The sequence below is a fragment of the Sprattus sprattus genome (assembly GCF_963457725.1).
Source record: "Sprattus sprattus genome assembly, chromosome: 11".
Classification (NCBI taxonomy): Eukaryota; Metazoa; Chordata; class Actinopteri; order Clupeiformes; family Clupeidae; genus Sprattus; species Sprattus sprattus.
In genome coordinates this window covers 24,472,855-24,500,414 of record NC_137909.1, presented here as the reverse complement: position 1 = coordinate 24,500,414, position 27,560 = coordinate 24,472,855, and the positions used below count along the sequence as shown (strand labels likewise).

At 41.6% G+C, this 27,560-nt stretch overlaps 1 protein-coding gene across 1 annotated transcript; it reads left to right on the top strand.

The window, feature by feature from the left end:
• Positions 1-5,953: 5,953 nt before the first annotated feature.
• LOC308372383 (high affinity choline transporter 1-like) lies at positions 5,954-14,191 on the top strand (the record flags this gene model as incomplete). The annotated part of the gene is made up of 8 exons (XM_080847537.1): positions 5,954-6,131; positions 6,500-6,613; positions 7,474-7,629; positions 7,964-8,112; positions 9,116-9,259; positions 10,732-10,885; positions 11,072-11,286; positions 13,634-14,191. The coding sequence occupies 8 exons, from the start codon at positions 5,954-5,956 to the stop codon at positions 14,189-14,191; spliced, it is 1,668 nt and encodes a 555-aa protein (XP_080703663.1).
• Between the last annotated feature and the right edge of the window lie 13,369 nt (positions 14,192-27,560).

Genomic DNA, 27,560 nt, shown 5'->3' with positions numbered 1-27,560 from the left:
CCCAGTGAAAGTTACAGTTGGGCAGTCAAACTGACTTTTATTACATTTTAATTAGGGCCTTTATTACATTTGCCCCAGGAGAGGGACTGTTGCAACTGTTGTCTAACCACCTTACCTCCTTAAGAAATAGCTAACTCTGCATATAAAGTTTGTTTTGGCACAGTTAACTCTACACACATGTCTAGTACTCCCTCCTCATGTGAGATTGTCATTTAATTTTAACAGTTTTGACGTTTTGAATGAGATCCCTCAACCACTCGCCACTGAAACCATTCAAATAAACTCAAACATGACAAAGAAATCATCTTCTAAAGCAATATCTCACTTAGTGCTCTTACAGTAAATCCTTTTTCCTGTACCTAGTTTAACCCTTGCATGGGAAAACACAGGGCAAAACTCAGAGGCAGGTGATATAGATAAGGACACCAGCAGGGGTGTGAGAAAGTCAACCAAATGGAACAATAATGCTGTTCTGGAATGTTCTGGTCACAATCTTTCAACAACTAACCCAGATTCCCATCCTGCCTTCAAACTTGAACATAAACTTGTGAATGTGAACTTGTTAATATGAAGCTGCACAGGCACCCTGAGTGTTTCTACCTTTTCCAATAATAATTTGGGTTAAAAATAGTGCTGTCAGTTTTTTTTTTTTAGATGAACGTTCGCAAACTGTGTAGTAGGCTAACGTTACGGTTTGAGTGAATGGTGAGCGTGATACGGCTGAATGGATGATAAAAAGCTTTGAATGGAAATTTTACTTTTAAAAGTTGTGTTGTGCAAAAGAAGCGAGAATCACTGTTGTCTAAAAATGTCAACAGGCAGCTGGCTGAAAGCAAAAAAGAAGTAGGCTTACCTTTTATTGGTAACCTTACTGTTACGGTTCATTGTTTCTGAAATAAGAGACCTGACTGCTATGTTCCCAGGCAACTTGAAAAAAAGATTAATAAAGCAATGGTTTCACTGCACTATAGGCTGAGTCCTTGTTTACCTAAAATGTGCACTTTATAATTTGATTTTGTACTGCCCTGTTTGGCAATGTTGTTTATCAAATAAATAAAATATTTGCATAAAGCAAGAGAGAAAGCATCATTGCCCCCAGGGCAATGTTCCCTCTAATTTTTTTCAGCACTGAGCAAATATTTTTGATTCTGAGCGCACATTTCAGCACTGTGAGCAATTCGTAAACCACGAGACCTTACGGAAATGACCAAGAGCCTTGGTTAGCCATAGGTTTCCAAAGAGATGACAGCAAATACATCAATATGTCTACAAGGTTGATATTTATTCAATATCCTTTATAATGACTGGACTTTGGAACATTTTAATGATGGTTTACCAGTCAGTTTAGTTGATCTTTGGTTGAAAATAAATAAGGTTTAGGGAGGTTATGACTGGTTCACTGGTTATGAATGATAATGATATATATACACAAAATAAAAGTATCCAAGGTGTTTAGTCATTTCTCAGCAGGTACAACATTTAAGTAGAACTTCATTGAAAGAAAAATGCTAATGCAGTGCTTTACAATAAATATAGTAATTATGGTGTATTTTTTCCTAAAGGTAGCCTTTATAAAAAAAAAAAATGTAATAACTGGAGTGGTTTGCAACAAACTACGGTAAGCTACAAAACATGTCATTTGAATTACATTGAGGGAGCTAGGCCTATCTGGCTGTTTGGCTCATCTTGTCTGCAGGCCTATTGAAGACACACCTTTCTGCCTAAACATATGTCAAAATGTTGTTGCAGTTATCAAGATCACTTTGAATAGGGCCTAATAGGTCTAATTGAAAATATTGGAAATTTCTACCTCAAATCTTCTCGCCTCACGATTTTGTCTTAGTGGCATTCATTAGACTGAAACCGCGTTCACAGTCGGCGCTAGATGCCTGGAATGTGCCACAAATGTCGAAGTTGTACCAGATCTGGAGAACGCTCACTTTTCAGCGACCACCTTTTTCAATTACCATGAACTTGAACTCGACAAATGCGTCCCGGGACCGCATATTATGCTTCCTCCAGAAGCGCTTCGAACCTTTTCGCCAGATTGGTCACGTCATTCAGCCCATGATCAAATTTACTAACTGCACGCAAGGGCGTAACCATGGTATAGACATTGGGGGGGGGGGTCCAAATAAAAAATAAAAATGATGTGCATTGCCTACAATTCTATATTTATATATGAACATTCGCACATTTAGAACATAGTTTTTCGAGGACTACATTGACCACTTGAATTCACATCTAAAGGAATAGTGTAATATCTCTGAGATATTATGTTCTAAATGTGCGAATAGTAGGCCTAGATTAAAACTAATGTTGTAAGTCTAGTCTTACATTCAAATTTCACACCTGATCACCCGCATGTCCAGAGCATGTCCCTGTCTAGTCTGGCCAATGCTTTCAGCATGCCTGTCTTGTTACCACTTGTCATTTTATCAGAAGAACAGCAACTAACCTTCATGGCAGGGGCAAATCTAGGTTCCCATATTTTGGGTCGGCTAAGCTCCTAGATAAAACCTATTATTAGTGTGCTTGCCCGAAGGGAAGCACAGTATTGTTATCGTCAAGTTTTCTTTATTCCGTACGTTTTTCTTGCAGCTAACTCCTCCTCGCCCGATTGAGCTAGAGACGCCATTCAAACACCAAAACGTCCGGCCCGATCCGGTGCAAGCTGCTATGACTTTTCGTGGCGGTACCCCATGCCACTCCTTTTTTATCCCTCTTTTTCATCCCCTTTTTTCTCCATAGACTTGCATGGCAGAGGTCTCTGCCATTATGACATCATAATAGGGTCATTAAACTGGCTTGCAGCTGTGCTTCTCACTTTCACCTCCGCCAAATCCAAGGAACCGCATTTTCTCTGTCCCTCTCAATTCAACTTTGAAAAAGAATAAGAGGAACCGTATTTCTCTGTCCCTCTCAATTCAACTTTGAGAAAGAATAAGAGTAACTACAGTTTCTAACCTAGCTACCGTATTTCCACTTCGTTAAGGTGAGTTGAATGGCAGCATTTTCAGTGTACTGACTGAAATTTTAATGGTAGCAGCTAACATATAAATTAACGTTACGTTAACGTTGGAGACGCCATTTTCCTTAATTCAAGTTGTGAAGTAAACCTTTGAAGTAATTCATGAATTTAGTTGTGTGGATATAGTGAGCTAAAGCTTGTATTCCCACTACGGTAACGTTGTATTCCCACTACGCTATCCTAGCTGTGTTAAGCAGCTGTAACATCTGAGTACGGGGCTAAAGGCTAACTAACACTACGTAACGGGAGTATCCACTGGCAGTTTCAGCTAGCCGTAACGGGGGATCATTTTCCTTAATTCAAGTTGTTAAGTAAACCTGTGAAGTAATTCATGAATTTAGTTGTGTGGATATAGTGCGCTAATGCTTGTATTCCTACTACGGTAACGTGAGCTATCCTAGCTGTGCGGGGCTATGCAAAAGTTGCTTATACTGAAAGAATGGTTAACTTGTGGCCGATAGCGTGAGTTAACATTAACCCGTGTCCTGGGAGTAATGATTCATGAGAGACCTTGAATCATTAGGTTAACTGAAAAACGTTTGAAGATGTACCTGGACACATCGTAGCTGTTGTAGTGTGCTCAGTTTTCGAAAACTAGACTGAAACTAAGAAGGATAACTATGACTAAATGTGACTAAAACTAATATGCACTGAATCTAAAATAGCTGCTGAATCTAAAATAGCTGCCAAAATGAACACTGAGATGTATTAATTTTGGCAGCTATTTTAGATTCAGTCTTAAGACAAAAATGCATATTAGTTTTAGTCACATTTAGTCATAGTTATCCTTCTTAGTTTCAGAAGAGGTTTTTCATGGTTGCTAGCTCTAATCAGATGTACTATAGGCTTATAAGAGAAGACTAACTTTTTATGCCAACGAACACCAATAACTACAACTAATTTGACAGACTATAAACCAATGTGATACACGTGCTCTCTATCTATACAGTAAAAGTGTTGCTTACGTTAGATACTAGACCTACAGTCTAACTCTTAGTGCATTAAGTCTAACAAGCTATATCTTACAATACACTTTAAGTAAAGCTGACTATGTAACCGCATTCATTCCAATATTGTTGCAGAGATGTTTCCTTTTACCAAGATAACAATTTCAATAATTCACTTAGCTCAGTAAGTCAGTATAACGAAACTCTGGAACTATTATGACTATGACCACAGAAAACACAGTACTATACAGATTTTGTTCTCAGATATCAGTCTGTGAGGCCCCTCAACAACATATGCGCACTCGGCCACTGCACTGCAGAGCAAGCACACTCTCGCAGTTCGTTCACGAAACGCATTCTAGTTTTTCCTGTTACCCAGCAAAACTAGGGGGGTCAGGGGGTCAGGGGGCATGCTCCCCCATAAGATTTTTTTGAAAATATCCTTTTAAATAGTGTCCTCTAGTGGGTTTTAAAGAGAAATTAACACATTTATAACAATACAAATGTTGAAGACATCTGCTTAGAAAGGTGCTAATTATACTTTAGCATGATAGGGATTTGCAGCTCAAATGAGTAGGTTAACGTTGTAGGCTAGAGTTCACTAGCTAGTTATAGCTGGCGGAGCTACTGAGTAGGCAGGATTCAAGAGAGCAATCTACCATTTGCTCGTGATGATTTAACAATTTAGTTTCTTTTACTATTTTAAACTTCATGTGCTTTACCTTTATATCCAGCATCTGGTTGTGGCAGCTTTAACCAGCTTGGGTCAGGTCTCCTAAGTCTGTTTACTAGACGTTATCACTGACTGCACGCTGGCGAGGCTCACTCACGACCAAATCCGTGCACTTGCCACAATAATCTCATACAGGCGGGAGTCCTGTGCTTCTCGGGACTATTTTATTTCTAACTCTTAAAATTAAACAAAATAAGTTCACTAAATCGGTTGCCAGGTGCCCCTGGTTTATGATCTATCATTTTGTATTCTGATTTTAGGAGGCTACACGTTTTATCTGCTTACACAGGCTCGGTATCAACTTCCTTACTGTCTGGAAAAGTGTTAGGTAACCATGACAACGCAGAACGACGCAAGGTGGATTCAAACTAATTCACACAAGTGAGGAGGGGGGAGTCACGGGAGACCGATCCATTGACAGGGTTCATAAAAGGAGAACAAATATTTAACATATTTTCTGTTGTATATTGGGGGGGACAGATTGGTACTTTCTCAGTATTGGGGGGGACACGTCCCCCCCAAAGAATGCGTGGTTACGCCCTTGACTGCACGATGCAACGTGTCAGGCTCAAAGGCAGCCCACTCAGCTCAGGGAAGCGGGCATCCAAGTGCTCACAAACTTTAACGACAAACAGAATAATGTCACCTTTGTTCACTGCATGTTTTCCCACCAGCGAACTCTTTTCGCGTTTGCCTCCGAGCATATGTAAATATGTCTGAAAGTTTTATCCTACCTGAGTCAGTTTGGACTATTTCATCTAGCCGTTCATGTTTAAACGTTAGGCAGACCTTTTTCTGGGGCACCTGCTCTGCCTTTCTTTTCGCCATGGTAGCCTATAAACTGCTGGAGCAGAGACCGGCAAGAGAGCTAAAGGAAATGTTTTATGTAAACATTCAAACGCACATCCGGCTTGGTTGTCAGACATGTCAGTATTTTAAATGATTATTAGCTAGCCTACATCCCCTTTGATGCTCAGATTTTTTAACCGTAAACATTTTTTGTTTATGCGGTCTGAAAAATGTGCGCGGTCTGAAATATATATTGCGCGGCCTCTTCGACTGGCCTGCGCGATCGCGCACGCGCACAGCTTAGAGGGAACATTGCCCCAGGGTACTGTCTTGTACCAACAGGCCTTACAACAGTACCTTTCCACTGAGAACAAGTTGTGTAATCAACGAATAGTGTTTTGAGATTTTAAGGGTTGACTCATACTTTTGGAGGACTCTTTCTGAGGAAAGACCATGGCACTCAATATTCCAGGTCTGATCGTCACAATCATTTTCTATGCTGTGGTCCTGTGCACGGGGATATGGGCTTCCAGGAGATCAAAAGCAAAGAGGACCACCGGGACAGTCGCAGAAGTGGCTCTGTTAGGGGACCGCTCCATAAATTTGGCTGTGGGGATTTTCACTATGACTGGTGAGTGTCATTTACAACCTATTGTACCTGTTCTTTGTGTTAAAAGTTGAGTTTAAAAAAAAAAAACCTAGTTTTGATATTGCATTAGATGGGGATTTCTTTGTCATGTTTGGCTTTATTTAAATGGTCTCAGTCTGAGTGGTGGAGTATTCTCAGTTCTTCAGCTGAATAGATTAGTCTCAACATGGATTTCAGAAACATTAGAATCCTCGTCTCTGTAGGTTGTAGGTAACCCCCCTTTGGAGGGAACAAACCCCCTCTTTTGGTGAGAACCCCCTCTATTTGTCTATTTCAATGTGTGATCCTTATCAAGAACCACCACTGTCCATGATTTGAGCCTCAGGTGTTTGTGTATGTGTGTTTCACAGCCACCTGGATTGGAGGTGGATTTATTCTTGGTGTGGCAGAAGCTGTCTACAGCCCAAAAAAGGGTCTTGTCTGGGCATTGATTCCACTATACTCTTCAGTGACATTGATATTGGGTAAGTTTATCAGGTAATTTGGAATTAAGAATTGATATGAGGAAACATAGTTTTGAACAAACCTGATAGTGTAATAGAGATAAAAACATTTTTATGTGCTCCAATGTCGTCCCATAATGCCTCTCCATTATGTACCCAAGGAGTCATGGTCATGTGATTGTCCATATTTTGCACCAATATAAACACAGTTTTAACATTCATTTCGTGTGTGATATGCTTTGCAGCTCTTAGCTCATGTCAAAGAAACTGGGCTTACAGTAGTGCAATACTGATCATTTCTAGAATATTTTTGAATTTCTTTGCCAATTTTGCAAATGTATGGCCATATATTGCGGGTTTAGTATCACTGCATTCCTGGAAGTAAGTTGCATGTGATTCATCCCATGCTCTAGATCTTTTAGATATTGTGACATATGTTCACACTGCACTTGCATGCGCAACACTCCACATGTGCACCTGTACTGGACTCTCATATCTAAACGCATGTAAATGACATCTCAAGCTTTACAACCATTGGCTGAGGTCTTTGATGTTCAAGGTAAAATGACCATGACCCAAGTGAATCAAAGTGACCGAACACATTCCCTACTCTGAGTCTAATGACGGCTAACATAGGCTACATTCACATAAGACTTTCAGTCAGTGCGTTCATTTAGTTATTTAGAATCCTTATAACAAATACAAAAAATCTAAAATGTCAACTCTTAAACAAATTTCAAAACAAATTTCAACCCATAAATAATCTCTGATAACCAGCAGAGGTCCAATGATGGATCACAGCAAGATTATGTGGGAAGCTTTTTCATTGTGTAAATTGTTTATTCTACATGTAAGCTATTTTTTTTTCTATTTGATCTCAGGTGGTTTAATCTTTGCTAAACCAATGAGGGAGAAGGAGTATGTTACCATGATGGATCCATTCCAGATCAAATATGGCAAAGCTATGACTGGTCTTCTGGTCATCCCTGCCATCATTGGAAATTTATTCTGGGTGGCATGTACCCTCATGGCTCTGGGTAAAAGAATTAGATCTTTCAAATGGAAATGAAGATGAATTCCATATAGTGACACAGGCCAGAATATGGAACAGTTGTTTGTTTGCACAGTATAATTTCTCATGAAAAATAAAACACAGCTCTCCTCATTTCAATATATGCACTATAACCTCAAATGAGCGTGTGTAAGCAGTGTGTATCAGGCTCCACTCTTTATCATGGCCACACCCCTCTTCATTCTGCTGTTAAAGTTGAGGGCAGACTTAATCAGACTTGTAATTAATGCAGGTCAATAAAGTGGACTCCAATTCATACTCCCCTTCTCAAACTGGGTCACTTTCTTGATATTTTCCAGGGGGGACTGTCAGCGTAATCCTTGATCTGCCGTATGTCTACGCTGTGGTGGTATCCGCAGCTGTAGCAATCATCTACACTCTCCTTGGGGGGTTGTACTCTGTGGCATACACTGATGTCATCCAGCTGATCCTCATGTTCGTAGCTTTGGTGAGTTTTAGCCAGTGTGTACCAAATTATCCATAGATTAAACCACACATTCTCCCATAGACCTCAAGGCAGTTTAAGGCTTGACAGGTCGAGTTGTTTTAGTTGTTTGAAAGATTTATAAAAATGATTTTACTTAACCTTTATTTAGTTCAACACTAGTTAGACATCTGCATTTTTTTTCTTTCTTCTTTTAGTACATCATTGTGTTTTATGGTGGAATGTGTTGAAACGCACCCTAAAAGGAAGGTTGAGGCTCGGACGAAAGACCAGAGTGCGTGCACGGGAAACTACAACACCGTTCTTAATAATAAAATAGATTTATTGGGAAACTAACAAGAGGTATAAAACATTAAAATGCTCGTATCTAAAATAGTGCCAGCACTCAAAGTTCAGTGGGTCTGTCTGTTGTCCAGGCAGGTCCGTAATTGTTTCAGCGCTGTGCACGTCAGTCCCATTCACAGTCTTGCGAGTTCTCTGGTTCTCAGTCACGGCACAGCTTGGACAGGGTCAATGGCCTGCAGTCCTCAGCCACTATCTCATCTGGACCAACCTTAATTTGCGGACACACAGCGTCAGACAGTTCTCGACATTTAAAATTGTACACAGAGAAAGTAAGCCAACACCAAGGAATATCGTGAGCCAACCACCAACCTTAATTTGCGGACACACAGCGTCAGACAGTTCTGCCGTCAGCTTGTGGACAGGGGTATAAATAGAGACATTGTGAAGGGAAACACCTAGGGAGGGGAGTGGCATAATGCTACGCACCTGTGATCAATTAGTGATCATGCAACACAGGGCGATAGAAAAGGTTTGTGTTAAGTGCTCATTTAAAGTGTACAAATCACCACTGCACTCATGTGAAACACTACACTACACACCACTCCAAACACACCGTGAAACACTGCAAACCACCCTCAGGCCCAGAACACCATGTTACATGATGACCTCAATTTATCGTTTAACCGTGATGTGACGTAATGTGTGCTGTCTTCTCCTCTAGTGGCTCTGTGTGCCGTTCATCCTTTTGAATCCTGTCTCTCTTGACATCAGCATCACAGCCTTCAATTATACCTATCAGCCACCGTGGCTTGGTCAGCTGAAGACATGGGACATCTGGATATGGCTGGATGAAGCTTGTGCACTGGTAAGGATTGTCATCTCTGCAAAAGATCAGGGGCCGTATTCACAAAGCCTTTTATCTTACCACTAGGAGTGCTCCTAACTCGCGCTAAAACCTTTTACGTAGGAGTAATTTCTTAAAAGTGATTCACAACGGCTCTGAGACCTACTCATACTAAGGATAATACCAACTCCTAAGCTTAAGATAAAAACTCCGTTGCTATGGATGACGTCGCTTCTCATGCACGAGTTTAGAAGGGGTGAGGACGGTGATTGGTTGTTGACAGGTTCTCTCATTAAAAACTCATTCGTGACGTCTCTCTAACAATCCCACTATATCGACTGAAAGTAAGAGAATAACCTAGGCTTCAAATTAAGTCATATTAAATAGTTATGGACAGTGCAGTTAGCAGAATGCACACGCATGATGACAAGTTTGTGCATCCAACGGGAATGACACTTTGCACGTTAAGAGAAATATAAAGCGATCAATATAAAATATGGCAATTGCATGTAATCAAGGCAGTAATAATTAAAGCACCCAGCAAACTGTAAGGCTATTATATTTCCAGCCCTTGACCACTTCAAATATCAGCACATGCGGCCCTTTAAGCCCTCCAATCTTAATTGATCAAAGCGAAACGAACGTGAAACGTATAGCCTAAGCGAAAGCCTACTGGTCCCAGGACCAATAGCCACTGTCACCCCAGCGGCATCCAGCTGGTAAGTTCTCAAAAACCTGCTGCAGACCGCTCTCCGTTGAAATGCACAAGTCATCGGTACATCCAACTGTTGGATGATGTGGGGTCTACAGTGCGTTGATAGTTTGATGAATTAAACGGCTGAATGATGATGTCGTCATTTGCGTTTTCCGCAAAGCCAAATATAGGCTATCTTTATGTTTCCAAACATTTCACTTCGGGACACATCGTTGTTTAAAGTCGTCATTGCATCCCGCGCTAATTCTACGACAATATTAATACCTTCACGGTTTAAGCAATGTCTTTTATCAATTCCAAGTCGGCTGCAGCCATCTTACGATTTTTTGTGAATAGGTCTTAGTGACTTAGGAGTCCTCATGAGGAGTTTTAAGCTGTCCTAGACTTAGGTGCTACTTTTAGGGATAAAATATTTTGTGAATTGCTCTTAGTAAAAAAAATTAGGAGTCCTACATTTAAGACTGACTGACGCCCATTATTTTTAGGAGTTTCTCCTAAATTCGCCACTTATGAGCTACTTTTAGCCCTAAGATTCTTTGTGAATACGGCCCCAGATATTTATGGTTTTACCATTTGGTGAACTGGTGGTACATGCTACTTGGACCCTGATGATCACCTGATGACTGTACCGATATTCTTCATTATTTACACAACACTACTTCAGTCCAGTAACAGTAATACAACATAGATATTTTGTAATTACTATACCTGTGTGATTAATACTTGAGTTAAAAGTTGAGTGAGTATTTGTGATTGTTTTGTTGTGTGTCATGAATAGAGCCTAGGAGACCTAGGTATACAGGGTTTTCACCAGAGGACCCTGTCTTCTGCCTCAGCAGCCAAAGCACAGATTGCGTGTTTTGCTTCAGCGGTGTTGGTCCTTATCCTGGGCATTCCATCTGTACTGATAGGAGCAGTGGCTGCATCTACAGGTTTGGGCTGCTTATCCATTGCTGAACGTTGAGCCACTGGTCCCACATCTTTTATTATGATATGTATGTAAATTAAACCAATCCCAGTATACCTAGTATACCTAGTCTTTTACTCAGAATAGGGAGTATATTATTAGTTACACAATAAACACTCCCCTGACTGTTTGTTCATATGTATTTCCACAGACTGGAATCAGACTGATTATGGCACCCCTTCTCCATACGAGCGCGGAGAGGCATATAGTATCCTGCCCATTTGTTTGCAGTACCTTTCTCCCTCCTATGTTGCCATATTAGGGATCGGAGCAGTGGCAGCAGGAGTTATGTCCTCCATAGATTCAGCCCTCCTCTCCAGTGCAGCCGTGTTCTCTACTAACATCTACAAGAACATCAGAGAACAGGTTTGCCCAGCCTGGCAAGAATGCCCCCGTAGATAGAACGCAATGAGCAATGAACAATGAACAATCTCCCCAAACATATATTTTATTTGTATACATGTGTGTATGTGTATATACATATATATGAAATATATGCATAAGTATTCACCCCCTTGGATGTTTTACCCTTTAATTGTTTTCAAATCAAAAACATTCATAAAAAAGCCCTCTTTAATGTCAAAGTGAAAACAGATTTCTACACAGTTATGTCAATTAAATAAAAAATATGTAATGAAGAATAAGTGATTGCATAAGTATTCGCCCCCTTTAAAGTGACTGACCAGTAAATGTTATTATTATTATTATTACTTATATTTGTAATGCGCTTTTCAATGACCCAAAGTTGCACAGTCATACCAGTGGTGGTAAGCTACGAGAGTAGCCACAGCTGCCCTGGGGCAGACTGACGGAAGCGTGGCAGCCAATCATAAAAAAGCCCTCTTTAATGTCAAAGTGAAAACAGATTTCTACACAGTTATGTCAATTAAATAAAAACATGTAATGAAGAATAAGTGATTGCATAAGTATTCGCCCCCTTTAAAGTGACTGACCAGTAAATGTTATTATTATTATTACATATATTTGTAATGCGCTTTTCAATGACCCAAAGTCGCACAGTCATACCAGTGGTGGTAAGCTACGAGAGTAGCCACAGCTGCCCTGGGGCAGACTGACGGAAGCGTGGCAGCCAATCAGCGCCTACGGCCCCTCCGACCACCAACAACCGACCATTCCAACATTCATTCAGATTCACGATGTAGTGTGATGCATGTCTTTATGATGGTGGGGGAAACCGGAGTAAACCCATGCAGTCACGGGGCAGACTGACGGAAGCGTGGCAGCCAATCAGCGCCTACGGCCCCTCCGACCACCAACAACCGACCATTCCAACATTCACGATGTAGTGTGATGCATGTCTTTATGATGGTGGGGGAAACCGGAGTAAACCCACGCAGTCACGGGGAGAACATGCAAACTCTGCACAGAAAGGAACGGGATACAAACCCCAGAAACAACCAGGATTCGAACCCACGCCATCAGGGCCTTCTTGCTGTGAGGCGACAGTGCTAACCACTGAGCCACCGTGCTGCCCAAATGTATGGCATTGCTGCCTGTCGCACCTCCTCCGGTGCCCATAGGTCAGCTGCAGGGTCATCAGCCAGAAACCACCATTCACCAACGTTTCGCTTCTTTAATTCTGGAACGTCTACTGGTGCAGTGACATGGACAGTTGTTCTCCCCTGCGTGTGTTGTCTGGGGTTAGGTGTTCTTCCCCCCACACCTATCCTTCCTCCTCAGCGAGAGCCAAAAGCTCCCTAATACCTGCTTCAACAGAGGTCCAGCCAATTGGTGCTAGAAGTCTCACAATTAATGAAATGGGGATCAGTGTGCAGTGAATGTGTCTCAAGTGGTTGTAGTGTAATGTCACCTGTGTCTGGAAGGTCCATTCACTGGTCAGTATTCAGTAATCAGTATTCCTGGCTACCGTTACACCATGAAGACAAAAGAACACTCCGAGCAACTCAGAGAAAAGGTTATTGAAAAGTAAAAGTCAGGGGAAGGATACAAAAAATGTTCAAGGCACTAAACATCCCCTGGAATTCTGTTAAATCCATGATCAAGAAATGGAAGGAATATGGCACTTGTGTAAATCTGGCTAGAGCAGGCTGTCCTCACAAACTGAGTGACAGTGCAAGAAGAATACTCGTGAGAGAGGCCCCCAAGACACCTATGATTTCTCTGAAGGAGTTACAAGCTACAGCAGCTGAGATGGGAGAGACTCTTTTTTTCACCAATCAAAGCTTTATGGAAGAGAGCCACTGTTGAAAAAAAGCTCCACTTTGGTCTCATCACACCACAGAACTTTCTTCCACTTGACCATAGAGTCTCCCACATGCCCTTTGGTAGACTCTAGTCGATAATTGATCAAAGTTTTTTCAAACGGTGGCTCTCTTGCATAAAGCTTTGATTGGTGAAGAACCTGGGCAACAGTTGTTGTATGCAGAGTCAACCAGAAGGAATGGAGGAGGTTTAACCAAAAATGGGCTTGGTGGACCATGCTGTCCATGATTTTTACAGTTATTGATCCCAATCAAATGATAAATAATGATGTTAAGACAGCTCTACTATTTCACATGATCATATGCCATCAAAAGGATTTTGTAGATGTCATACAAACTAGTTACCTAAAGAATGAAGATCAAACTGTTCCTTAAGAACATAAGTAAGATGTGTTTGTGATTACACCAGAAAACGCAACGAAATAGTAACAAATCACTTCCTGTGGGCATGTGTTTGTGTGTGTCTACAGGCATCGGAGAGGGAGCTACAGTTGGTGATCCGAATAGCAATCGTGGTGACTGGGGTGGCAGGCACAGCTTTATCTCTCCTTGATAACAGCATTTTGGTACTTTGGGTCCTTGCAGCTGATGTGGCGTACTTTGTCATGCTTCCGCAGCTGATTTGTGTCCTCTTCTGCCCTGTCTCCAATGTTTACGGGGCAGGTGTGGGGTACTTCATGGGCATATTGCTGAGGTTGTTGAGTGGGGAGCCTCTGATAGGCCTTCCGCCAGTTATCCATTTTCCAGGTGGTGAAATAACCGATGGTGTGTACATCCAGCAAGCACCTATCCGATCAATAGCTATGCTCTTCACACTCCTCTGCATCCTTTTGTTCTCTTACCTCTTCACTCAACTATTCCGCCGTGGCATACTGCCCAAAACGTGGGATGTCCTTGGGGTCATGACACCAAGGCTGGATCAAACAGTAAGCAATGCTGAAGGAGAGAGACTGATGATGATGTCACCGGCTGGCTCCAGCACTGTGAACAGGAGCAACTTGGAGGTGGAAGACAAGGCAAATCTCTAGGGATCTGACCTGCTTGTTGACAGTTCTAGAGGCAAATCTCTAGGGATCTGACCTGCTTGTTGACAGTTCTAGAGTTCTGAGGCCAAATGGAAAAGTGTATTTCTCATTTGTGGTCAGGCAATTTGCAAAGCACATTAAACCACTACACCTATTCACCCGTTTTGGAACATCTTTATGAAGAGTATTGTGGTAAAAATGACTTACAGACAACTGGAGTGGTGCTGCAGATTTATTAACGATATCGGGAGCATTGTTACAAGCCATCCATGTTCATGAAATGTCCAACAACAATGCCCATCTATCTCTGGGCAAACTCATCTCTTATACCTAAAACCCCTCCCTCGTACTCTTACACTGTGGCCACCTCTTCTCCCCAGAGATAAGACTATTTACATAGGATCCCCTTACCTCCAAGCCCTGGGTGACTCTCTTAGCTAATAAGAACATTACCCAACAGGTCACACAAACCCCATGGTCAACTTAGTTACCCATTCAATTCAAGTTATAATAGGAATCCTATACTAACCTACTTAATTAAATGTGAAACATATACATTTTTATCCCACAGTATAGATCAGTTGTATGCAATTTGAGACACAGCCCATGTTTTGTGAGTCTGTGTTATTGATTTTTTAACTGCAACACATTTGTTTACACAACATTTGTGGATCAGACGATTTTGGCACCTTTTGGCATGCTTTTCATGTTTATAGATAGCTCTATTGCTAAACATGTAACTAACAACAACTAACTAACTAATATTGTTAGCTGTACTGCTATAGCTGTATTGCTAATGCTATAATGTTAGCTAGCTTGTCCCGGTTCATACAGGACATCCTGCAGTGCTTTTCTCTTAATAGTGCTATTTTTGATAGCTGAATGCTCAATAACACTTCAGTAAAGTTCTCTAGTCATAGATCCATCAGCACTGTGATGAGGTTAATGGAAGGCAGATGCCCCTGCTGTACAAGCGTTTACTTTTGCGTCTCGTACAAGCGTAAACACAGTGCCAAAAATCAACGGATCCACAAATGACATGGTTGCGTGGATGCATGGTTGCATGGTTGCCTTCTAGTAAAAGCAATGTGTTTCACTTTAAAAAAAATGTTTTGCCCTTTTTGGTTTTTCCTTAATTTGTTTGTGAGTATAATTGTTATTTGCAAAAAACATTGTATTGTTTGATAGACGTGTCGAAACTCTTTTCTAAAAGTGAAACTGGTTAACTGGTTTTTAATGTTGCACTACATATACACACATTTAGTAGATTATTGTAAAATGTGTATATTAACTCTGGTGATTTGATGAGTATTGTTTTTTCATTATTATAAAAATACACATCCAATGTAAACCACAGATTGGGTGATGGAAGACAAAATGAATATTTAAATAATGGGTGGGAAAGAGAATTGAATGAAGGGATTTTAATTCTGTGGTGTAAATGTTTTCAGTAACATCTACTATCAATCTGACATGAGATGCGTCATTGTCAAAGGTTTGTACTACCTTAATGAACTACCTTTCTTTACACAATTTACTCCTGGAATACACTGTAATTTAAATAGCATAAAACATCAATGTGATACTTATTCAACACTGCATGAGCACTAGGAGGAGGGAGGGGCGCGGCGGGGGCTTCTGAGCGCCACGGACATAAAAAGGCATACAAATGAATTACTGTCTATGGCCACGGAGCATGTCGGGGTGAAATTTCCACAAGAACTAAATGAAATGCCCTGTAAAATATCAAAACACATTCTGGTGGATGTGATGACAGAGAGAGTAATTTTGATTCTGAAATATTGATGAATGAAGAAAACATTGGGCTCCAACAGAAAGGGCACTTTGTAATCTCATACAGGGCAAAAGGGCAGGTGCTTGAGCACCACTAGGGGTCTATCTGTGCACGTGCCTGCCTACAGTATTAGTGGACATGTGACACTGTTACAGTTACAGATGCTGAAAAGAAAATCCTCATTTGTCTACAAGATTTTTCCCTTTGCCTTTTTATATTTCCATTCTTCCTTTAAGCTTTTTGTCACGCCCTCTCTTTACAACGATAAGTGACATGTTTGCAAAAAAAATGCCTGCATCCTTTCTTCAACACTATCCAGCTTCTTTGCCAGCTTGTTTCTCAAATGTACATCAAGGAAAGATGCCATGTCACTGGACCTCAGGACAGGTTGGAAGTCTGAGTTTATAATGGAGGGCATACATGACTAAATGTCTTATTCAGTGAATATAAATGGTGAATACAGGGAATAATGGTCAATAACACTCCACACAGACCTTGTTGGCAATTAATGAAATGTTTATTAGTTATCATTACCGCATGATGCCTGAAATGAAAACTTCAGGAGTCGGTGGCCACATGGACGCTTACTTCTCATCCATTTACCTTGTGGATGGAGTGTGGTTGAAAATGCATTCGTATTAGCGCCCTGGGGGAGTATTCCACTCAATCTCCAGCTAATCTCATTCTACCTGACAAATATACAGCCTAAGAAGCAGTCATGTTTACATCAGCTGAATGGCCTTGCTGCCATGACTCATGCAAACACCTTGGAGCTGTGTGTATGATATGGTAATGTTGGAGTGCAAAGAGAAACACAGTGCCAATATATCAAGAGAACCTGGTCTGTGCTTGTTGAATAATATAGATTCCACTGCCATAATGCACACATGAGAGTCTCCCAAAGTGTATGTGGGGGTATATTACATTACAAACTGAGAAAGGCTTTGTTGTATTATATTGCTGCCAGGCACCAGATTACCATTCCCCCTGAGATTTTCAGAATTTCTGTGACTAATACTATCTGAGGCGCTGCATATTAGATGGCCTCTGGAGGTAAACTCCCCAAAAGACCTGCTGTTGTCTGTGTGTGCATAACACGTACCTCACCTGGGGAATTTACCTGTTATCAAATAGCAGTGTAGTGTGGTCCAGTGTCAGTAGAAGTTACTGCCTCCTATGTAGGCTGTTGTACCTTAGGGGTTTTATGCACTGGCAAGCTGAACTGCTGCTGTAAGGTGGGGAGCTGGCCGTGCAATGTTTTGAACACCCAGTCTGTGATTCACACTATTTTCTCTACTTATACTTTATATTTTCTATATTCTATACTATATTTTCTATAGTTTTTCCTTTACTATGTATTCCATTCAAATCAGGGGAGGGTGCATAGGCACAGTGCACACCTGACATTATTTTGATTTAAAAAGAGAAGCACGGTGATATTACATGAAGATGTATAGCTTGTGCTGGTTAACATGTGAATATGTGCTTGAATGCTGTCTATACACGTGACCCATCGACGACTAGAGGAAGTGTGGGAGGAGATTGATTTAAGAAAAGGGTCAGCCAGATGCTGTGCTCCCTGTAGCAGTCTCCCTTGTATGTCATTTTCACCCAGCTCACCTCTCTCACCTTGACAATTGCTTTTGTGTTCATTCCCACGGCAACACTCACTAGGCAACATCAGGACTCCTATTTTCCAGCCGTTCCTCAAGCTTCAGCCCTCATGCACTCCCACTGTGGTCTTCCTGGGGAGGCAGGTCCTGGGCAGGTCCTGGGCAGTTTCCATGCGGGAGTAATGAAATCTACTATTGGTGTAGACATCCGCAAGCTGGCTCTGCTTTGTCCTTGCCAAACTGCACTGTCTTCCCTAATGCCTTCAGCATAAGCACCTCTGCTTTGTCTTTTCTGTATAGCTTCACAGGACTATTTCTGTAAAATGGTCAACAATACCTTTTTTCACGCTCAGTTATATGGCTATGATTGAAGGACCAAATGATGGCTTGTGTAGGGTTTGTATTTTGGGGGTTTCCAAGCCACTTGGGATCCCTTTCTAATGTCCAGTATTAATGAATGTTAGTGGTACTGGCCCTTAGTGCTTTTTTACAGGATCTGAATGCAGTATCATTTGCCCTTACAAGGTCAAGGGAATCATTTTCCCTCACTATAATACAGCTGTACCTTTCTCTGTTAAATAGACCTACCGCTCTTCTACTTCTCTTCTATTTCTTGAGAAAAAGAGCTCCTTGTTATTACCTCCAGCAAGGAGGTTATGCGATCGGGTCCGTTAATTTATTATTTTTTTTTTTTATTTGTCCGTTTGTCTGTCTGTGGACAAGATTTCTCAGAAACTACAGGGCGGATCTTTCTGAAATTTTCACAGGAGGTGCATCTTGGTCCTGGGACAGCCCCATTACAATTTCAGGATTCTGGATCCGGATTTGTGTACCGCCTTGCTGGAGGTCAGAAATCTCTGATTGCTCTTGTTTATAAATGAGATATTGAGGACATGACATAATGTCTGTGGAACTAGGGGCTCAAACTTGGCTTCCACTCGTATCAGCCCTCTTGCTCTAAGAGTTTAAGCCATGGATCTTCTGCCCATCATTCCTTGCTGTCAGCTCTTGTTTCTTTCTTTTTTTTCTTTTTGCTTTTACACCCCAACTTTCCTGTCTTTATGTCAGTGCCCTTTCTCTCAACCCTTGTGCAGTTTGAATATGTGATCAGCGCCTCAGTGTAGTTTGTGAATGTGGAAATATTTACACATATTGATCCATTTTGACCAAGGAACTGCATAGTATTTTCCAGTATGATGCAATGTGTATTCGCTGCATGAAACTACTGTAAAGAGTTGACCCGTAGTAATCACATTGCTAAGCTACTCCCTTCTCCTTTGTTTTCCTCTTATTCAGGCTGGACTGTATTCTACACTCTTATTTTCAGCATTGATTTGCCCTTAAAACCCTATCAGGTGATAGCTAATTATATCCATATCACTCACTGCCTCTGGAGTTGTACTAATTATCATTTGTTCCAGGAGAAAATGATACCATCCTGATAAGAATCATGATTCCCCCAGGCTGTCATTCAGTAACCTGGCTCTGCTCCTTTATTGCTTTCAGCTCACCTTTCGCTTGAATTTCTGGAAACTCTATTTGCAAGACGAGTTGATCAGCCGCTCTGAAGGGCGGACCAATTAGCAACGAGTGGGGGTGGCTTAGTTCGATGAAGAAGTGAAGTGTTTGTTTCAAAATGTAGTAACAAGCAGTTTCAGAGCTACACAACGCTATAAAAACATTAATAGCAACACTTTCAAACATCCAAGAATCGAAGCTAGAGCAAGAAAAAGGTGTAAATTGCTTCAGTGTTTCCTTACTGCCAACAGGGATTTTGGAAATGGCTAATACATCGGTTTGCATCGTTAGTGGTGAAGTGGGAAGTATAGCAATCTCACAGTGGTCAATGCAGATTGGTTAAAGGCTGGTCCAGTGGTTTCAAAATTAACCAGAGGCACGCACCCATTAGGATGCAACAAGAGAGAACAATCCCCAATGGAACGTGGTCATGGTCTGGTTATACCTGACTAGTCATTCAACTTTCTCTATAAGGATTTCATCTCCTTCCTCTACTACAGGTCCAGCCACATTATTCAACACTTGGTCATTGGTTGGCAGATGCAGAACTAAGGCAGGTTTGGATGGAGTCGTTGCTAGGGTAACCCCCATCTGCTCACAAACTAGTTATGTTTGGATTGAGTCGTTGCTAAGGTAACCCCCATCTGCTCACAAACTAGTTATGTTTGGATGGAGTCGTTGCTAGGGTAACCCCCACCTGCTCACAAACTAGTTATGTTGGGATGGAGTCGTTGCTAGGGTAACCCCCACCTGCTCAAAAACTAGCTCTTTGTAGATGGAGTTGTTGCTAGGGTAACCCCTATCTGCTCACAAACTAGCTTCATGATAACCATTACCAGGTATTTCAGGACCCTCATCAGAGACTTTGCATCAGTACCATGCTTTCTGTGATAGTATACATGCTAAATTGCGTAAAGTTAGTGAGCGACGAATGCAAATCAAGCCTCTATGATCTGCATTGGTCTCCCATGTTATTTTCACTTACTACCTCTCTCATAACATGGCCCAGTACTATTTTCAGCTGAACTCGTCCCCTGCCTTTCTTTCCAGCAGGGAATATGTGGGGTTATCTGCTCCGATTCTTCTGTACAGAATGCTCCTCAGTGGCAGCTGTAACAACCAATAAACATGTCCGTCAGTCCGTCTCTCTCTCATTCTCCTTTGTTCCCCATGCTTTTCCCCCTTATTTGTTTTCTCCATCACCCTCCCGCACAAACGCATACACACATAAACACATCATTGTCCTACACATTGTATTCTCCGAGGGGGTGTAAAATTGTATATCGATGCAGTGATTTCAACAAGCAAGGGCATGATTACCACTATACCCCTGGGTGGCGGGAGCCAGCCAGAAGGACAGAGAGAGGAGAAACAGAAAAAACACACATAAAGTTGAAATACAGCCAGCAGGAAAAGAGACAGAAACAAAGAGACAGAAGGGGACAGAAGAAGTTTGTTTTCGTAACTTGGTGTTAGTCTTGTGTCTGGGAGATTCAGTGGCATCCGTCACAATTGGATCATGATCTGACTATCCTCCGATTCGTGGTCATTAACAGAGGCTTATTTGCTCTCAGCTCTCTCTCTCTCTCTCTCACAAAGGCACAAATTCTGCATAATGGCTGCCTGGCCTCTCATAGCCATGTTTGCACACTATTTCTGTATTAGAGCGCACTGGTTCACTCCGTAATGGCCTGCTGTGACAGCGGAGTGTGTGTTATGTCGTTCCATACCAGAGTCAAGGAGACAGAGGCCAGCTTATTGCAGCTGAAGCAATTCACTGCAGCGTTCACTGCAGTACACCACCTCCACTTGAGTAATCTACATATACTGCCCACCATCTGTCATAATATATGGCAAATACACACACACCCTTACTCAGCAGTACACGCTCGGCCTTTCTGCGGGGCAGACACAGTTAGAGGGCAGCTAGATCATCAGCGGTAAGGGCAAACCACAAAACAGAGAGAGAGAGGTTTCACAGGTTCATGCTAAGATGAGATTTCACTTCAACCGTACCCAAACTCAAATAGCTCTTGTTTTTAAGGCGTAATTGTAAGTATTACAGGAAGATTGCATATTGAGTTGAAATGTTTTTTTTTTTCTTCTTCACACAAACAAGTGGTATTGAGCATGTCAAGTGATAAAATTAGATCTAGTTCTGCTCTGATTTCATGCCCCACTTAATTTTCCATACAATGATGTACATTATATATTTATATATACAGTATATATATATATATGTTTTTGTCATGAGTATTGTAATTGGTTCACCATGTTGTTTACTTCAAATGCTTCACAAGAGAATGACTTTCATGAATTATGCCTTCGGTAATTTCAGCCAGAACTGTCGAACCACTGCAGTGGTCTGTAAAACTGACCAACAGGAGGTAGCCGATGTTTTAAAATGTGATGTCATAAGTGTGTGCTTGCAATGATAGATGACTGTATATGAGAGTATTTCTGTGGTTTGTCAGCTCCCATAAAGATTTTTGAACAAGAACCCAAAGGTATTTTACAGTGTATGGATTGTACAATCTGCACTGTCGAACAGATTTATTTGACAACTCACAGATCAGTTGTAGACCTGTCAAATAGAGATAGCAGGAACAAAATCTTAACCACAGTTAAGCTACATAAAGCATAACGATCAATCTCCTGCTGCTTTGGTTGTTGCTATTTAAAATTGCAGGGAGAAGGCATTCTTATTAAATTTGCCAGCAGACGAAAGGTACCGCTGTTCAAAGTATGATTTACATAACAGTAAAAGACTACAGCAGTGTAACAAGGAGTTGTAGGAACAACTTTGCCCGGCAGAAACCACTGGAGTAATAGCCATATATATTTTGAACATGCATAACCAATATCCTATCTGGTCATAGAATGCCCCCTAAAAAGGATTTTATGGTGAGGGAGACATATTGCTCTGTCTGACTGCTGCACTGAAGGTGGTGGAAGCAGCATTGATTCACAATGTTTAATTAAATATTACCCCATGTCCCATTTTAACTACAACTGAATCCACTTTTTGTTCTCTTGGATCATTTTATTTGCATAAAGCTGTCATAAAGATTTGTGACAAACCCCGGGTGTCACGGATCTCGTCTGCATTCCCTGAGCTGATCTCACAGCGTCTTTTCTGTGACGGTACAGTCAGGTGAAGGTGAGTCATCGGGGGTCTCTTTAGGTCACATGGCTGTTTTTACATCAGACTGCACAGCTTTGATCCTGATGCAAGATCTCTTCACCTCTGTCACCCTTTAAACATTCTCTCTAAATTCTGATCCTTAGTTCACCTTTTACACATTATGCGATGTTCTACCAATAGTGTTGGTGGATATAAGTTACTGTCTTTGCCGACAAAAGTCACAGTACAAGACTGAAGAACTTTTGAGACTTTTACTGTATTTATATCGGCTGCCTGAGCAATATAAATAACCCACCCCCATATCCCTCATTTCCAAGTAGCTCATTACTGTCTGTCTTGTCAGTGATCTCTCCCCTAAAATATTCAGTCAGTCAACCCCAGAACAGTGATGTCTCAAATGAGCTGCTGTTTTTTAAAGTCCCCTTCACCTGTCATCCAATTTCGTTCTTTTGAGTGCAACTACCAAAGACACAATCTACGAGAAGCAGTGGAAATCACTCCACCACAACGGGGTTAAGAGTTTAGTGTTCAAGAAGACTCAGACATAACAACAGCTATACTTTTGAAACTCATAGTTGTAAGCATGCATGGTGCTCTTTTTTTCCCCGTCGTTCAACAGAGCAGCCTTCTCATCCCCATTATGTAACTCCTCTTTCTCTCTTGACGGTTCAAGAGTTCTGAACTTAAACGAAACGTTATACTTTTATCAGCATTGAGTCAAGGGTTCAGTTTCAGACTCCACCCATGTCTGGAAAGCTCTTGGAGTGTGCTGCTTGTGTTCCTAATGTTCCTAATGCAACAGAGGAATGACACCCTATCACTGGTTACGTATACCACCAGAAAGGGTTTAAAAGTTTCATTACCATAGACATCTTAAAACGTAAAAAGGCAGAGATCACAGTCCACTTATTAATGGCAAACAATTTTGGATGAATATTTAATAAAAGTCTCCGTAATTAGTCTCTGGTTACTGACTGATTTTCTCTTAGAAGCGTTTATTATTCCATTTCTAATTCATTTGTGCTTTTTATATAGGGTACATGCATGGATTGGGTTGTGAGAGGGAGGCGTTATAAGGGTATCTCAGCATGTCCATAGGGGCCTGATTGAGTAGGTGATCGTGCATGCCCAAGAGTGCATATGAGACAGAGCGTATTTGATTATGAACCTGTCCGAAGTAACTTTGTGTATGAAAACATAGTTGTGTGTGTACAAGTACAGTATCAGACTACACTCCACACCTTGTGCTCTTCTGTGATTGTCTCTGTGGGAGATGTCGACCCTCAGAGACCTGTGCTTTTGACCTCTCTCCTCACTCTTTCCTCAATCTCATCTCTTTATTCTGTTTATCATTCCTGTCATTTACATTCTGCTTCCATTCCCAGAGTCCTTGCATCTTTACATAGGCCTCTGCCGTTTCAGCACTATTTGCGCAGCCAGAGAGGAACAGCAGGGATGGATTTACAAAGAGAATTTGCTCATGTTGGCATCTTATCTCAACACACACACGCACACATACACACACACACATACTCACACAAATACACACACACATACATACACACATACACAAACAAATATAAGTACACCCCACTCATATTTAATGTCTAGCACAAAGCAAAGTACCATGCCCTTAATACTCTTGTGCTCCTGCAAAGACAGCCATCTGCGTTATGTTTGTGTATGCTGCCAGTGGACCTGTTAAATATTTCGTTCACATGCAGTAATTATATGATTTTCAAAAATACTGAAAAACAGTTTTACCAAACAACTCCATTCATATGAGTATGATAAGGAGATCTCTCTTCTGAACCTCTTCTGCATCTATCTAGTTAGTGCAGTCAGCATACCTGCATTCAGATCAGCAATACTAATTGTCTATTTTTGCACAGGGAGATTCTTAACAGAGCCACCACAAATGGTCCTATCAACAATGCAAGTCATCTTTGCTTAGACACATCAGAGGATCAGAGGGTATTCCATCTCTCAGCTGGCTCCAGATCCTGCACCTCTTTCTGTCAGGGAGGTGCACCCCGGGGGGAGGAGGTCCTGTAAAAAGAACAAAAGTTGAGGAGATTTACACACACTTCACACACACACACACACACACACACACACACACAGACACATACACACACACACAGACACACGCACACACACACACACACACACACACACACACACACACACACACACACACACACACACACACACACACACACACACACACACACACCACACACACACACACATGGTGCTAACTGACAGGATGCCGTGCTTGACGAATGAGCAGAGGCAAACTGCACTAGTTTAGTGTTCGACTGAGTAATTAAGGAAGGAGGAACATATGCTCAGTGGGTTTGCCCCGGCAGGGACGGGGTAATGTTTGATTCAAAAAAGATAAAACGCGAAAGATAAATGGGAGATATTCGTGTGTCTGTACTTTTGTCTATTTATATCTGTGTGTGTTTGGGAGGCACAAGGAAAATCTCTTTGTTGAATTTTCAACAGATTTTAATTAGGTGGTAGAAATACAAAGGGTCCGGTGTCCAGACTGTGCAAACTTTGAATTAAAAACTAAACTTGTACTGTAAGGATGAAATACTAGGCCCATACATTTAGAAACTTATTCTTCTAGAAAACACAGAACTTATTAATTTATGATCAGAGAAACTTGAGATAACATCCACTATCAGAGTACGTAAGTCACAGTATTTACAAATACGAGAATACAAATATGAGAACACTGCAAATTCATTTTTCACATACTTTGAGGGTTTGTCTTACAGTCTCCATACTTTAAGAAATGTGTTCAGGCTGAGATGAGCTTGGGGGTGTTTGCATAGATTTATCTCCAGCCATTTCTGATTTATGATATTTCTTCAAGGCAGTGGCCTGTCTCAAATTAATTCTTAATGGGCCTCTCATTGTTATGAGATGAGACAAAATGGCTTCCACATGAAATCATCTGAGGTAACTACATAGTCTTTCATGCCAGGCCCAGTCACGAGGCATCAAAAGGATCACCTGAGATGTCTTTACGCTCAACGCCTCCTTCCCTGTAATGTTCGTTTCGAACTAATGCCGACGTAAAACTGCGTGAGACTATGCCTGACTCATCACCTATAGCCTTTCATGATGCAATCCCTTCTTTTAAGTGCAATTCGGAATCCCGGCCTCCTTTCTGCGCTTATATAATGGGCTGTCAGTCAAGCCTGGCTTTGGCATGAGAACAAGACGACGAGCTCTGGTGGGAAAACAGCAACTGACACAGTCGAGCGTCATGTGAATATTTTAACCACGAGGAGATCAAAGGGAGCTCAATTAATCTCACTTTTAATCTCCCCTCACAGGGAAGCTTCAACGCGCTCATGGGCAAACCCAGGGGAGGATGGGTGAGGCGTCAGCCATCAATCTGGTCTTGTTTCTCGCTCCCTCTGCCTTTATCTCCTCATCTGCCATCTCTTGTCTTTGTTTTCACTCAACTTTCTTGAAAATACTGGTGCTTCTCTTTTAAAAAATGAAACATGCCAGATCTCACGCCAGGCTCCACAACAGACAGTGCAAGGAGACCACGTTGACCCCCCACAACAGGTGTCAGAAATGTTGTTAGAGTTGCATGACCTGGCAATACAATGCATTTCAACAGTACTAAATCAATCTGAGACTGGCAGCAAAGCCTTTTCAATAACCTCTAACTTGTCAAAATGTTGTCAGGTTCTCTTTTGTGTAGAAATTGTGATCTAGAATGATGTTCTGTTCTGTGGAGGAGCTTGTTTTAATATGCATCGAGACTGTGCTCCCCAGATCTCTGTTTGGCAGCACTGACAGCAACCAGCACGGCTCCTCAATAAACTACTCAGAGGCTGCCTCAGCCAGTACAACAACAACACACTGCCTGGAGAGAGAGAGAGAGTAGCTGGGCAGACAGACTACAGAAACAGTAGGAGCGAATGTCTGCCATTAAAGGGTCATTTGCAAAGTAGCATCCGACTTGATCATTACAGGGAACACCGGTGTTTGGACTGGATCTGTTCCATATTCCACCTCAGTTCCATATTCCACCTGAGTTCCATATTCCATCCGAGTTCCATATTCCACCTGAGTTCCATATCAAATTGCTCCTTGAAACTGAGCCCCGATCAGAAAATCCGCTCACACCCAGGCTCAAGCCTGATCCTTCCTTACCCACATGTAATTTTGATAGATTTTGGTTGATTCATTAATACTTTGCACATGCAAGCAAAACCACTGATGTTGGATTTATAAGATTTCTGGATTTCCCAGTCAAATGTAAAATAATTGAGTTAAAAGGAAAATATGCTGTATCATATCGAAGGACCTTGTCTTGCATTGGCATGCTGTAAGGCCACTGGGTTGTTTTACTCTGGGGCGCTGGAGAAAAGATTAATGATTTATTTGTTGCTCTCTGTCAGCCTGATGTCAAAAAGCACATTGACATACTTTAGTTTTAGTACTATTACTGTTGTACGTTGACATATTCCCTCTCCATTTCTTTTTTTCCATCTCTTCCCTCTTTTTCTCTATCTCTCCTCTCTTTTTGCCTCCTGCTTGTCTCTCTCCGACTGTCATCAGAAGGACAGTGAGGACATGATGAGAGGGTGCTGATGCTGAGATGACAGTGATGTATCGCTGTGGCAACGTTGACCTCAGGTGGGCTGTAAACACACTCATAATTTCATCTTTATTTTCACCGTTGGCAGATGTGTGTTCTTTTGTGGGTGTGCGTACCTACGTTTTACGCAGACAGAAGAAGACCTGCAGACCACCTCTGCCTGTCCGATCAATAGCAAAAAAAAAGGCAGAACATTGTCTCTTTGCTGAATCATTAAATTGCTCAGTGCAAGGGTAGAGGAAGGGATGGTTTCAGCATGTCCACATTAACTCCTGAACAGCAAACTAAATGGACTGAATTTAACCGAATTTAAAAGAATGATTTGAACTTATTACAAGTGTGTGTGTGTGTGTGTGTGTGTGTGTGTGTGTGTGTGTGTGTGTGTGTGTGTGTGCGTGTGTGTGCGTGTGTGTGTGTGTGTTTGTGTTTGTGTGTGTGTGTGTGTGTGTGTGTGTGTGTGTGTGTGTGTGTGTGTGTGTGTGTGTGTGGATATGTGTGAGAATAAAAAAGACACAGTGAGAGAAAGAGGGAGTGCTAGTGCATGGTGTTGGCACATTGAGTGATAGATTGAGGCCAACGTGGAGGTAGAGGGTGGGAGATGGAGGAGGATTAGACTCGTAGTGATATTATGGATGTGTGTGATTTCTCAGCAGGAGAGGTGTGTG